We start from the raw sequence: 16,475 nt of genomic DNA, 5'->3' as shown, positions 1-16,475 counted from the left end.
TGTGTGACCTTGACGCGCAAAATCTAACCCATTAATTTATTATTATAATTATTAAAAAATCATAGTCATTCAATTCATTTAAAATGCAATCCGATAACAATAACACACCTGTATCAACAGAAACGTCATCAAAGCGCTGCGTATTAGAAGTTTAATTGTAGTTGTACGAACGCCCGCAAATAATACGGCCGACAACGTATCTCCAACAAAAGACACTACGTCATTGTCTATCGGTAGCCCATTAAAATAAAATTGTAATTTAATCAGAACTCGATATTTGGAATCCGATCGTAAAGTAAAATGATAACGCATAAATTTAAGAGAATAAGAGGAAAAATATTAAAATCTTTAAATAAAATATGCGGGTACGCTATTGTAATCGAAACTATATATGTGCGATTCGATCCAATAACAATAAAGATTTAAGGATAATGAAGGTTGAAATACGTACAGAACATAATTTTGAAAGATAAGACGTAATAATTGCAAACGACAGTTTTAATGTATAAAAATAATTCATCCGGTGAAGCGGGCCCCTGAATTAAACCGGAATCGAAAATCAAACCCCGTGTTCATTCATTCTGAATATATTTTTATCGAGGGCGAATTTAATACTTAAGTTAAAAGATTACATTTAAATTTGTTGTATAATTCCGGTATAGGTCTATTACTGTAGCATAGCGATAAAAAGGAAAGCACACCGATCGGCAAGCTCTTTTGGTACCGGAGGTTTTTGCCAATGTCCATGTTCCAAGACGTCCTTAATAAATAAAAAAAACACACAAAAACTAAACGCTATTTGCCAATCGCCAAACAGAAACCGTATAAGTAAAAATATCGAAAATAACCTACAAATTTAACACAAATAATAATAATAACTTTAAAAAATTTATACCATCATTTGATATAATTTAATTTATAAAATTACGTTTTTATAAACAAAATTAAAAAAAAAACAGCATATCAAAAGAACAAACACGACAGAAATAAACATATCTACCGCATACTGGATTTGATTTTGTATGCTACGTTTCATAAACGCTTCAAAACTAGCACCATATGTCCCACCGCACAAGAAACCGGGAAAATTTTAAAAGTTAATAATAACTGCTTTAAAATAGGTTTCTGAAACGTTTAAATCACATCTCGCCATGCGATCGACGAAGTTTTTGCAAAACAAAAAAAATCACTAGAGACATAATAGAAGCAAAGGAGGAAAAATTCGAGTTTTAATTTTGATGTCATTTAAACCCAATAGTAATATATATTTTTAATCCATTATAAATGGAACCACAACCATCGACAGCAGATACAAAATACATAGCATACAAAAAAATTAATAAAAATCTAAAAGTAAAGAAAAAATAATAAATATTAATCGGTAGTGAACAACAATTACAAAATACTAAAAAAACTAGTTTCCCATCAGTTTTTACAGAACAGAATTAAAAATTACACACTGTTGTCATTTCAATGAATCTAAGTCGAATCATAAAAGCATTCGAACAGAAACTTTCAATCCGATCCGCTCCTCTCATTGAAAAAAAAATAAATATATATATATATATACACTAGCATTGCCGTCCGGCTTCATCCACAGTATATGATTACTTTTGTTTCCCATCGCGGTTAGGATATATTTAGTAGGTCAAGGCTCGCTTCGCTCGCCCTTCCCGTTTAGCCAGAGGGCTCTGCCTCTTGGACCACACTCCTTTCAATAAACTCATGCTTACGAGAATAATAATGATAAATAAAAATTAAAACCCATTCAATCTATAAAAAATTTTACTTTATAGTAATTTCTTCCCAGCAACTGTTTGGTCAGTACAGGTCCCGAAACTTCGAGCGATCTAAGAATGTGGATTTCAAAACTATTTTAAACAATCGTTACGCGTACGAAGTACAGGAAAAAATTTATTTTGACCGGTTCTTAGAATTATCCCACAAACATCATTCGGAGGTGACCGTACTTCGTTTCTCATTTTTAAATAAATTTATTTAGTATATTTTAGTGAAGTAACCGGAAGCAGATGCAGCCAGTCGCGTCACACATACAGTAACGGTAGCTGTGTCGGTTCAGCCGTTGCGCCATACACTATCGCACCTTTTAAAAAATCGGAATTAAAAAAAACAACCGAAAATCGCTTTTAGACGTTTATACAAAGAGTATTTGCAAGCCCCAATCTAATGAATATCACGCTTAGTATAGTTGGAAATACAAAATATTTGAATCTTTTGTTTATATTTTTTTACCTTTTTTCACCCCTTTCTAGGTAGAATTTCGAAAAATCTAAATTTTTTTTGATATTTATATGAAAACTACACACACCAAAAATCAAGATGATATCTTCATTTGTTACCGAGAAATTAAAAAAAAAAATTGTAAATTTCATTATTACTCCATTTTAACCCTTTATATTCCGAATTAAAAAAAAAAACTTTCTTATTGTTTACTTACACCGTAAGAATATATACACAAATTTTCATCTGTTTATCTTCAGTAGTTTTTGCTGGTACACAGATACACAGTAACCCTACGCCTGTTTTGTAACTAGTTTACTGAGGATACCCCTATACATAGACATTCTATCATGGAGTAAGCTTTTTGTTTAGAATAAATAAACACCTTAGCCAATTAATTTGTGAAATACTTAAATGAAACCTCCACTCATGCATATTTCCACAAAAAAAAAAAGAATAGATCCAAAAATACACCACAGAAGAATAGGATAATTTACCGAAAATGAAAAAAGGAAACAAAATGTGTGTCAAGAAACAAGTATGTAACTAATGTAAATAGTAATGATTAATTTTTCATAAAATTATTTTTTTTTAAAACTATTTATCACCGGGCTGATAATTCTAGCAAAGTTATTGTTGGTGATTAAACATGTTATAATTCAAAATGCAATTAAAAAGTTTACTAAGTATAAATTCATTATCTATAGTAGAGTAAATCTAGTTACTCGACAGAATTAAACCTCCATTTTTCTGAAATTTATACAGTTTTGTGTACACATAATCGATACTTCTTCATACCTACAATGTACAATTCCAAGGTTATTGTAATTCAGTAAAAGTAGAAAATAAAAAGATAATAGGGCTACAAAAATTGATCTAACACTGAACCCACAGGAAAGTCAAAACAGCCAGTAATGCTCATGAAGAGGTTGTAGCTTTTTTTACTAACATCTCAAAAAATAAAGGTTTTTTTTTTAAAATTAAACCATTTTTATTATTTAATTTGTAATAATCTACAAAAGTTAGTGATATCACACATTTTTCGGTTTATCAAAAATTTAATATTTGAAGAGGTCATTAGAGTAATACTGATAATACTAATGTAAGAACAATATTATTATTGTCGAGAAATGATATCATATTTTAATATGATATTATATTAAAATATAATTTTATTTAAAATTTGATATGTATTTTAATTACAATTATTGTTTGTAATTATTATAAATTAAAACAATAATTGCAAATTGTAATTAAAATACATATCAATTTTTTTTTTAAATGTGAACAAAACTGTAAGGTCCTTTCTCATATTTTGTGAAATCTTGTGCCGTTTCACAGAACTTTTATTAAAGTTAATGAATACTGCTACTTTATAAGAACAAATTACTCCTCTTTTTCAAAGCTACACATTACACAATAATTTATAATTTTTTTGGTATTTTCTAAATAATATATCCATCACAAATAGACTACTGTGTAATTCATAAATATTAGATTAAAAGGTTACAAATCATTTAAATATCAATTGCACATTAACACAAGCAATTTTAAAACAATGTGATCTCCTAAACACTGCCTAAACAGCTCCATATTTTTTCAAGAAAAAAATACATCCACAAAGATGTCTAATATGAAAATTTTATTTAATAAAAAATATTATACATAATATAATTATGTGTACACTTATTTTTAAGTGTATATTTAAAAAATTAAAATAATTTGAAATATTAACAAATATCTCCTCAAATAAGATTCATAATTAAATCTAAATTGTTACACAGATAAAAGAAATAGATTTAAAACAGCTTTATCTTCTTTTTTTTAATAAAGCTGAATTTTATTGCTGTTTGTTTATTACTTCACATCAACTTAAATGTAATAATTGTTATAATTTTTAATTTCTTTTATTATAATAAAATTGTAATTCCAAATGTCTTTTATAAAAAAAAAGAAAAGAAATGTAACTGAGAAAGACTAGAAAAAGTCAATAAGTCAATTAAGAAAATAAAAGAAAGACCAATCGTTAAAATAATAAGAATACTACATTTGTCAAATTTTATTCTGGAATGAATAAAACAAAAAATTACTATCAAATCTGGGGACAAATTATTCATTTGAAAAATTTTACATCATTAAAATTTTTATTAAATGGATAAGAATTGTAGTAATTAAAAAAAAAAAAAAATTAATCATCTAGATGTACTACTACTAGTTCATTAGTTAAAAAGCATTAATAACTTGAGCAGATATAATTTTTTTATTGTTTAAAATACATAAATTACAAACACAAAATATAAAAAATTCAATTCTTGATTATATGTATGGTGTGATAACTTCTGGTATCAATTTGACACCGGGAGAAAACATTAATAATAATAATAATATTAAAACGTGAAATAACTGCACAGAGGCGATGAGTCTGGTAAGATTAGACATCCACGGGATTATTTTACAATTTTTCTATAAATTCCAAAAATTTAGTTTCACTTTCAGTCTCTAATATGATAAAAATATCTGGGTAACGTCGTTCGTGAACAAGAAAATGTAAACAAAAAAAATTAGGTTAATAAATAAAAGTGCAGTCCTTACCTATTGGAAGATCACACAATAAGCAACAAGCAGCGATACCACCGGCTGACGCACCAGAAATTTTGTCTAATAATAAGTGCGGGGCATATTTTTTAAAACAAACAGCTACACCGACGTGATATATACCTAAGAAACCACAACCTGCAAACGAGAGATTCATTTTAATCTTTCAAATTGCAGATTGAAGTGTAACCGCTAAATATCCGAGGAATTTTACAAAATTCTTTAACTTATAAAAAGTACAACACAAAACTTTTCGAAATTTGTAACGGAACACAACTTTCTTTTAATTACCGTAAACCAATATAACAAAATAATTGAGACAGCCTCGATACCCTTTTAGTACGATGAACGACTGCTGCCAGAACTGTTCTACTGACTGATGAGGTTAAAACTCGCTACTTAATTTTGTTAACTACTCTTATCTCGCATAATACACGGTCATAGCCGTGAGATAACGAACATGTCGTACTTGACTCGACACAAAGCAAATAAATTACGTAAACTATGACGTGACTATCAGAATACTGCACGCTATTGGTTAACTTAGGTGGTGTGGTATCCGTCGAAAATAATAATGTTGTATTATTTTCACGCTTGGAGCGCTACTGTACAGTGTATAGTTCTGCTATCTATGGTTACTACCAACAATTATTTACAGTTTCGAAGTTACTACTGCGCTAAGGACAAAATTAAGAATTAAATTAAGTTGAAATTTCCTTATTGGATTTATCAGTTGTTTTTATTAACCCTTAATTTAAGGATACTACTACCGTCCTTCATTACTAGGATGGGTGAAATTTCACCCAAAAATCTTTTTTCTGTATAATGTCTCTTTATAATGTTATTCATATTTATTATCAATATATATATATATATATATATATATATATATATATATATATATATATATATATATATATATATTTATGTCCGCCTAAAAAAGAATCTTTCAGTGGTATTTAATATTTAACAAAATATTATCATTATATTCAGTATTATCAAAATATTATATTTTTTCGTAAAAAACAAAAAGTATAATTTTACCATATTCTGATTGGCATTTTTTGGAGGGGAAAAATAGAAAATGTACTTTTATTTAATTTTTTGTTAAATAATTTTATTCTATATATAGTTAACTATAAAATGTAGAATATTAACATATTATTAAGAATAATAAGTCCTTAACAATCAGGTACTATTAAACTATACAAAGGATTTTTATATTAATCTTTTGTAACTTAGTACCATTTACAAATTGTCTTCCTGTGTTCAGAACAAATGATGTTACGAGGTTTATTTTTTTTCAAGGTCCGATCGGTCACGAAATTAAAACCACAGTGAAAATTAAATTTTTTTTATTTGTAACAAGTACTTACATAGTTACGCTATTTCTCTACATAGTCGCTACTCCGATTTAGAAATTTGTCGTAGCGTGATACCAACTTTCCAATATCCTCGTCATAGAACGGAGCCGCCTGTGTTTTCAGCCATGTTTCTACGCTGGTCTGCAGCTCGATGTCTGTGCCAAATTGTTGTCCTCCTAGCCAATGTTTCATGTGAGCAAAGAGGTGAAAATCGGATGGAGCCAAGTCCGGGCTGTGTGGTGGTGATCAAACACTTCCCAACGAAAACGCTGCAGCATTTGACACTCGCTTCCTTCCCTGACCGCCTGCATCATGAACATCTGCACGTCCTGCTTTAAAGTTCCTGCACCATTGTCGCACTTTGCTGTCACTCATTGAGGTTTCACCGTACACATTACTCATTCGTCGATGAATTTCAGCTGCATTACACCCCTCAGCCTGAAGAAATCGAATTACCGCACGCACTTCTCACTTGGCGGGAGATGCTATTGTTGTAGACATGTTTAAGTACGTGTTCAGAACTAAACGAAGTGACGCGGCGTAATTGAATGCGATAATAGAGACGCTGCGCAACACATATGCGAAAAGGTTCATCCGATTTTTGCGCGGGTTTTTATTTCGCGACCAATCAGACCTTGAAAAAAAAGTAACCCTCGTATAACATTTTGAGCATCGAACTGCATACCTTTTGTCCAATTTAGCAGTGCACAGTTTGCAGCGGCCTTGTCTGGCACTAGATGCAATAGTTGATGAAAATCTTGTGGTGCTCTCAGATGTATTGGTACTGGAAACTGCAGCTGATTCCTCTTCATTTGGTTTCAGGACTTCTATTTTGTATCTAAAGTGAGTTTGAAGGTGTCTCCATTGTAGTCTTCTCAAAATATGCGTTCAAACAAGTTTCTCCCCAAGGTTGTACAGGAACTGAAGGTGATTGACTGCTATTTGATTTCTAGCAGCCTTGTTGTATGCATATACAATGTAGGCATTTATTCCACTAGCTTTCAGTAGGTTATAAAAAACATATAGTGGCCATCACTGAGTTCTGCTACAAGAATGTGTCTTACATACGAGGGTTATTTTTTTTGACAATTTGGCACAGACATTGAGCTGCAGACCAGCATAGAAACATGGCTGAAAACACAGGCGGCTCCATTCTATGACGAGGGTATTGGAAGGTTGGTACCAAGCTATGACAAATGTCTAAATCGGAGTGGCAACTATGTAGAGAAATAGCGTAACTATGTAAGTACTTGTTACAAACAAAAATTTTTTTAATTTCGTGACTGATCGAACCTTGAAAAAAAATAACCCTCGTAATTTGTCAAAAACATCCACACCTCCTTTAGTATGGTTGTAGTATTCAATTGAGAGGGTTTTTTTTTGTTTCACCTAAAGCTGCTCTATCATCTGTGGATGACACCACCAGAACAATTTTACCCTTTTTTGGTAAGACACAAGCTGCAATTTATTTTGATTATTAAAGATAAAAATTGAAGTCTCTGGTTCACGATTTTTAGTAACACACAAAACTAAGAATATTATGTTGTTACTAGGATGAGTGAAAATTCACCGAGAGAGTCTCTGTACAGAGTAACGGACAAACAACTGATAACCGTTCTCTACACTGCCATGCAAGGCACTGCCAATTTGGAGAATACCTAGAAGAAGAAAGTTATATAAAATGTTGCAAACGTATGGCAGCCAAATTTCCATCAGCGTGGGTGACTTTTCACCCATTCTAGTAATTAAGAGTTAAAAATAAATTAAATTTGCACTAAATAACATTATTTTTTGAGCAAATACTTTTATTAAAATAAACTGGAACAATGTTTATTTTTTAAAATTATCTTTTATAATTCACAGAAACATTTTTAAATTTCTCATTTTTTTAGTATTACTACCATGTATAAACTACTTAGTTTTAAACAAAATGCGATGAATGATATGATAACATGAAAAAAATTACAAATCCTTGCCAGTTACTGGCAAGAGTTTGTAATGAATTATATTCCAGTTGTTTTACAATTCAGCATGATGATCTTTACCTCAATTACATGTTTAAAGAACCTATTTTTTACTGCTGCTGTGAAAGTCCTTCATCCTGCAGTATTAACGTTATTTTCTTTTGAATATTATCAGTTTAGATTACTTCATTGTGTATTTAATTGCATATTCTGAGTTACATTTTTTTTAATATACTCATTTTAGTGTTTCTGTAAATATAATATCATTTGAGTGTAAAAGTTTGTATAATTTTTATATAATATTTTGTATGTGCTTATTGTTTTTATTACATGATTTGAAAAAACGTTTTGGTATACAGTGGCTAAATGTGTTTGGATTGTTCAATGGAAATTTAATATACCAGAGGTTGCAAAAGTATACAGTTTTAGAGTTCTAGAGTTTTCTTTATCAGTAGTTTTAATGTTTTATACATAATAATAACAGTACCTTATGAGTATCATTCCTTTTGATTTTGTTTTTTAGCCTCCAGGAGTACCAGAGGCTAAATTTACACATTCCTGCAGTCTAGTTTGTACACTCAAACACACTTTTGCACAGAGGTTTTTATCATTATTGACTTCTTGGCATGCATCTGTTATGAAGTTTTTGGCACATTACAAATGGAGCCAGTTGTAATTTTATGATACTAGTGGGTTGCTTTTTTTTTTTGGTTTTGCTTTCAGTTAGTTATATTATTTTGTTTGTGGTTCAGAAAGTAACCTTCTAATTTTCTTTCTCAAAAATATTGATAATTCTTTTTATGAACATTGCTTGAAGTGTCTGTGTATTTATTTATGTAATCCAATGTACTGCATGAATTTTATGAAATATTTATATTATACTGTTCAATATGTTAAGAGCAAACCTTTCTATTTTTGTATATATTTAGTTAGAATATCTAAGTTGTTGATAATGTCAGTGCATTTATGTTTTTTGTCTGTGATTCTACTGTTTTTAGTTCCATGAACGAATAATTAACTGTGCATTACTTATAGAAATAACTAAAATTATAGAAAAAGCTTTTGGTAAATTAAATATCACAACCCTGGCCTTGAATTTCTCAATAAATTAAATATATCCACAAACGTAACTTGTTTAGAAAAAAAAAGGAATATTTATCAAACAAAGAACTTAAATACTAAAGAACCATCTAGATTTTATGTAAATAGCTCCCTCATTGAAACAGATATATAGATAATAAGTGTGTAAACATATACTATATTCACAAATACTGTGATATCAGTTTTGTTTTATACAAAGATATTAATTATGTAATACACTTGCAGTTATCTTCATGGTAATGATTATTTTCATTGTACATAGTCATTGTTTTTGTGTTTCTATTGTATTTATTGTTTCTTTGTTTTTATTATAATATTTGTACCGTTGTCTCTGGTTTGGCTCTGAGGTTTTAAAGTGTAAGATACAGAAAAAATACAAAAAAATAAATAAAATAAAAGACTGCATTAATTTACAGCTGAATGCTAAATTGCATTCATTGTAACTTTGTTTGATTCTATATTCTGTTGGTCTAATGTATAACTTCAGTAGCAGTTTAGTTTATATACTCTAAAGATATAATATTTGTTTGAAATGTTTAAAAAATGTCGTAAAAATCTTGAATAAAATCACAAGATTTCTGTCCAAAATGATCTGTTTTGATCTTTGTTCTGAAATAAATACATTTTTTAATCAGATCGATACATCATATACAGATCATTATACAGATCACATCAAGGATGGATAAGGATACTTTTCCATGTATATAAAAAGGAATATCCCAACCATTTAACTTGGACCAAGGAAAACTGTTGTAAAACCTTGATCAGAATAGTGTGACAAAATTCAAAATTTTTTTTATAATAGAGCATACATTAAAAAAAAGGAGCAGAAATTTCAGTATTTTTATTAATCAATCGCATTGACAACAAATTCATCAAAAAAATAATATTTGTTTTTAAGCAACAACAGTACAGAATGAAAATAAATGTAGGAAATCCTAAAGTAATGTAAATAAACAATAAAAAGGACTTAGTGATGGGAACAAAGTGAAGGAAGAATAGAAAAAGTAGAAAATTACAGATATTTGGGGACTATGGTGGCAGAGGACTGGAAGAGCGCAATGAAAATAAAAGTTAGGATGGTAAAGGAAACTTCAATAAGAAGAGCAAATTATTGTATGGCAAAGGTCTGGTTAGAGGTAGAGAAGAGGTTAGCTGAATGCTATGTTTGAAATGTGTTAATAATTAAAAAACCCACTAATTTATAATAAGATTATAAATTAAAAAATTTTTTAGTTCTTGATGATGGAATTTTATTCTGAAAGCGCTTGAATGTATTTATAAAAGAATTGTTGGTAAGTGGATTTATTAATTATTAATTATATAATCATACCAACAGGCCACGTTTGATAAAATTATTGAAATGTCTTGCCGTGCGGAAGTGAAGTAAGGACAATAAAGAAGAGGGAGAGGAATCGGATCATGGCTTTTGAGATATGGATATAGAGAAGGATGGAGAAGATAACATGGATAGATAAAATGAGAAATGAGAAGTAATGAACAAGATCAAAGAAGAAAGAGAACTTATGCGGGAAGTACACAAAAGAAAAGAAAACCGGTTAGGACATGTGATTAGAGGAACTACGATTTTGACAACTGCATCAGAAGGGTGAGTAGAAGGAGAAAGGAAGCAAGGAAGAAGAAGAATGAAGTTAACAATTGAAGTGAAGATTGGAAAGTACAAGAAAAGGAAGAAGATTTAGGATATAAGTAACGGAGACACCATAATGAACTTGCCACTAGGCAAACAGCAGATGATGGTGATGATGATGAAGCAACAGACTTATACCCGAACCCACCGGGTTGGTCTAGTGGTTAAAGCGTCTTCCCAAATCAGCTGATTTGGAAGTCGAGAGTTACAGTGTTCAAGTCCTAGTAAAGCCAGTGATTTTTACACGGATTTGAATACTAGATCGTGGATACCGGTGTTCTTTGGTGGTTGGGTTTCAATTAACCACACATCTCAGGAATGGTCGAACTGAGAATGTACAAGACTACACTTCATTTACACTCATACATATCATCCTCATTCATCCTCTGAAGTATTATCTAAACGGTAGTTACCGGAGGCTAAACAGGAAAAAGAAAGAAAAAAGGCTTATACCCGATTACAGATACTTTATGAAAGATGAATTTTGTAGCATATGAGCAATGCCAAGCTTGACTTGGATTCATACATAGAAAATCAGGATGAAAGGCAGAGATGCTACCACTCTACCATGGAGGATGGCATACTAAAAATGGCATGGAAGTATATTAAGCCTCTTTCTTGTGCACTGAAGTGTATGATAGTTTGTCAAAATTTCTAAATGATATGTGATTTATTTATGTAATATACAGTATTTGTTTCTGCATAAAATTTTCAAATAACTTAAAAAAGTTACTGAAATATGTTTATTTTATAAGTTCATAAAAATCATTTAAACAATTTTCCAAACTTATACTATCCTTTGAAGAGCTCCTTTCACTTTTTACTTTTGCTTGGCCAATTTTCCTGATATTCATAAAGTTTTTGGAAACATTCTAGTAACCAGTTCTTAAAATTTCCTTCAGCTGCTTCATCTTGCTGGTTGTTGTATAATAAGTGGGATGTCCTTGCATCACTTTACTTAGTAAATCAATTTCAGATAAAACATCTGAGTTGGTTCAACCCACTTCTCCACTCTTGTTATTCTATTCTGATTGTTTAATCATATTTTGCTATGAAATATCAATCAACATTCTGAATGCATTTATTATGTTGATAAATATAATTGGTTTTTACATTAATTTTTCCCCAATTATTTTAGGTTGTGAGGAAGTGATTTTAAGGTTGAACGCACAAGATAATGAATTTTTTTAACTAAATGGTTAGCTACCAATTAAAATTGTTTAAACGCTAAGTGTACTAAACAAATAAGATTTTATGAACATAATTTTTATTTTAATAGTCAGAGTACATCTACACATTCTTGATGTGATAACAATTAAAAGCTATGGATACTAAAGATTAAATAATTTTTAAAAAATCTGAATTTTCTGTATATAAACAAATCTTTTACTGTGACTAAATAATAATACAATTAATAGATCATATCAGGAATCGATAGGTATGCTACCTCACAGAACATAAAAGGAACTTCCCCAGCATTTAAATGGATGGATCACAACAGTCAACATTAATTATAAAACAGAATATAGAAGTGGTTAAAGACCATATGAATAATAATAATTATTATTATTTCTGATTATTTCTCTTTAGGAGAGCACGTGAACTTGAGCCAATCATGGCTTTACTTCCTTCTTCTCTTTTCTTCCCAAAACATCTTCATCTGTTCATTCTGTTTCTTCATCCTCTCCTTCATCCATCTTCTTCCTGTAATTTCTCTTTTTTGCTCTTGTTCAATAATCTTATTTCTAATTTCATTCCTCAATTTTTTCTGTCTTTGATTTCTTCTTCCGAGATATCCAGTCGTTCCAGGTCATCTTGTGTTTTTTTCATCCAAATGGACTTTACTTGCCTTGACAACATTGAAAATTTTCTTAGTGAGTCTATCATCACCCATCCTGGATAAGTGTCGTTAGAACTGTAGACTTCTTTTCCTAAACTTGTCGGTGATGGTGTCTGTGTCTTCATATAATACCTTTGTGGGTCGTTACATCCACGTTCCGTCTCTGAGGACCACACTGTGGATTTTCCTGAGGATTTTCTGTTCTTGCTTCTCAGTCTCATGAATTTTGATCATTCCTCTAATTACTGTGGTTTCTGCTACATACAAGGCCTCTGGCAAGATAACAGTGTTGTAATGTCATAATTTTGCATAGCGAGACACTGCCCTTTTCTTATAATGATTCCATGTAAACTTGTACGCCTTTTGCAGTTTGAGTATTCTTTCTATGTTTGATATTGTATTCAGTCCCGTGAGTTGGATTGTTTCTCCCAAGTACTTGAAATGGGGAGCTTGTGAGATTTTGTCATACTGTATTTGCAGCGGGAATTTTCTAATTTATTTGCTGTCCATATACTGTGTCTTTTTATAAGAAATTTGGAGTCCAGTTTTACAGGTTATTTCATGCAGTTTCTTCGATGTGAAAATGGCTTCATCTTTGTTGTTTGCTAAGTTGCCAGGTCATCTGCAAAGGCCAAGCATTTCACAGTAATTCTATTTCCTGATTTGGATGCCTATGACTAACTTCTCCCATTCTCTGATTACCTTCTCAAAGATGATGCTGAACAAAAGCGGTGATAAGCCATCCCCTTGTTGGATTCCTGTGTGAACTTCAAATGGGTTTGAGATTTCTCCTGTGAATTTGATTTTTGAGGTGGTTGTATAAATTAAATTTCCACTTACCAACAATTTAAAAAGTATAAATCCTAGTACTTTCAGAGCTGTTACTCCATCTGCAGGGATGTTAATTTAAATTTAAATCAATAACCGTTTTTAAAATTACACTGTTATGTTTGTAATAGTCGGTCGTCAAGAATAAAATTAATTCGTACGTTAATAAGACAGTAACGACATGTTTGTAAGATGTTTGCGACTATTATCTATATTGAGGTGGTTTCTGATAATGTTTCCTGGATGATGGATCTGGTCTTCTATCGACTCCAAATTCTTGAAGGGTATTAAACAAGGTTTGTCTGTCAACAGAGTCGTAGGCTTTTTTAAAGTTTACAAATGTGACTGGTGTTCCGAGATCGTCTGATGTGCAGTATGGTCTTTGAAGTTCCAGATTTGTTCGATACAAGACCTTCCTTTTCTGAATTGTGCCTGATAATCGCCAATTTCCGGGTCCGCTTGAGAGTTCGAGTCGGTTCAGCAAAGCTCAAGAGAGTATCTTATAGGAGGCTGGGAGAAGTGAGATCCCTTTGTAATGGTTCGGATCTGTCTTGTCTCCTTTCTTATGGAATAGTGTATAAAGGCACTCTCCAATTCTTTCTTGATTTCCTTCTTCTCCAGACTTCCAATATTGTTCTGTGAGTTTTAGGTTTTATTTTATTTCCAGAATTCCACGATAATTCCGTCTTCACCAGGAGCCTTGTTGTTTTTCACTGATTTGATTATGTACACAATTTCTTCGTGTGTGGGTGGAAATGAGTCAGAATTTGGTTTAGGTTTTACAAACCTAAGTTGAGCAGAAGATGCTTCGCAGTTGAAATATTGAAGATGCTTCGCAGTGTATTGAAATATTTGGCTAGAATTTTATACTTATTTTTCGTGTTAGTTTCCAGGGACCCGTCGGGTCACCGGAAGATCAGGCTAGGAGGCTGGTAGCCGGCAAGATTTTCTCTGAAACTCTTGTAGAAATTCCGAGTGTTGTTCTTGTTAAAGTCCCATTCTATTTCTTTCAGCGAAATTTCTCAAAATTCCTTCGCTTATTTGTATCGAAATGTAGATTTATTTCCTTTGCGTTTTTTTATAAAATGCGTTTTTTGTTCGGCCAGAATTTTTATAGGTCTACACAAATTTTAAATAAAAATAAAACTGAAAAAATCAAATCAAATTGTAAAATAAAATATTAGCGTTAAATAAATAGTAAAGTAAGAAATAATATAAAAAACAACGCTTTTTAAATTTTCATTTTTTGACGTATGCGTGTTGGTAAATTGACGGTAACAACTTAGGAACAGAGTTTTAAAAGTCAGTTTAATGTTTAAGAAGAGTGGAAACGAATGAAAAAGTTCTTTTACAGTTTTTAACAGTTTATTTTTGAAGTCGGTTTTATTTTTGGAGTAGCGTAATTTTTAATGTTCTGAGGCGTTTATGAAACATATCGCAGAACATTACACGTAATAATAATTGGTGTGACGTATGATTCCGTATCGATAAACAAAACTTCTGTTGTTAGTACCTGTTAAAAACGCCATCATACCGTGTTTATCAAAATGTTTGGTTAAAGGGTACAAATTATTAACGACTTCCTTGCTCTGTGAACCCGGTTCGTTATTTTACAAAACTATTTTTTTTTCTGTTTAGCCTCCGGAATCCTGGTAAGGTATTACTTTAAAGGATGATTGAGAACGATATGTATGAATACAAATGAAGTGTAGTCTTGTACGATCTCAGGCCGACCGTTCCTGAGATGTGCGATTAATTGAAACCCGACCACCAAAGAACACCGGTATCCACGATCTAGTATTCAAATCCCTATAAAATTTCACAAAACTAAGACTTGTCAGCTGTCTCCGATTAAAAACATGTTTGTTCCTATTTAAGGTTTATACATTTTGTACTAAAATCAGTATACATTGGACATTTAATTTATAATACGATAAATTTCACCGTTCACTTAATTTTAAAATTTTGAATGAAATTTTCCGTTCATCCCTTGTTTTACAGGAGGTCGCTCGCCATTCCCGGGCTGGTGTAACTCGTCATCGCAAATCAGCTGATTTCTAAGTTTTAAATCCTAGTAAAAGGTAGTTCTTTTTATACGGATTTGAATACCAGATCGTGGATACCGGTGTTCTTTGGTGGTTGGGTTTCAATTAACCGCACACCTCAGGAATGGTCGACCTTAGACTGTACAAAATTGCACTTCATTTACATGCATACATATCATTCTCATTCATCCTCTGAAGTAATACCTTATGATGGTTTCGGAGGCTAAACAGAAAAAGAAAAATGGGCTCTCATCTACCCCTGTTCTAGCATCGTATAATCGATCTTTCTCCTCTCTTGATTTGTCCTAGCCGCTTCTTTTTTTTTTTTTTGTTAACTTTCCTCGTTAGTCGTTCATTTTTCGTTTAATCGTTTCATTTAATCTCCTTTTATCCTAATTTCAAACGCCTCCGGCCTTTAGTTATCCTTTTTTCTTAGCATCCATATTTCACATCTATACAAAGGTAAGTAGGTTTCAAAGTAAGGCTTCACGAGACGCCTTTTTAACTCTTAATTCCATCTAACTGTATAATAACTGTCTCTTTCGTTAAAATACTTCCTATTCTTGATTTTATTTTGTTTTCACTTTTGTAGTCCTCCGTTAACACAATTATCTGTGCATTCTATTTCTTTAATTCTTTCTTCTTTCGGACAGATATTCATCGGCATATTTTCTCTTATCCTTATCGTTTAGTTTTTCTAACTTTCATTTTCATTTTATATTTTGTGGTATGTTTTCTAATTCTAAAACGATCTGTTGCAAATGTTGAGCGTCGTTTCCTAAAAAAGAAAATATATAATATGTGAATCATGTAGCGCTTATTTGTCTTCCTCCGATTCAAATTCCT

General features: G+C 31.2%; 1 protein-coding gene across 1 annotated transcript in view; it reads right to left on the bottom strand.

Annotated features, from left to right (window-relative positions):
* The window catches only part of bmm (brummer), a 57,562-nt gene extending 52,261 nt beyond the window's left edge, over window positions 1-5,301 (bottom strand). The window contains exon 1 of the mRNA XM_075379105.1: window positions 4,834-5,301. Within this exon, the coding sequence (XP_075235220.1) occupies window positions 4,834-4,993 (160 nt within the window). The 5' untranslated portion in view covers window positions 4,994-5,301. The remainder of the gene's footprint in view (window positions 1-4,833) is intronic.
* Between the last annotated feature and the right edge of the window lie 11,174 nt (window positions 5,302-16,475).

The sequence above is a fragment of the Lycorma delicatula genome, chromosome 11, assembly GCF_047948215.1.
Source record: "Lycorma delicatula isolate Av1 chromosome 11, ASM4794821v1, whole genome shotgun sequence".
In the NCBI taxonomy this organism is placed as follows: domain Eukaryota; kingdom Metazoa; phylum Arthropoda; class Insecta; order Hemiptera; family Fulgoridae; genus Lycorma; species Lycorma delicatula.
This window is presented reverse-complemented; position numbering and strand designations above follow the sequence as displayed.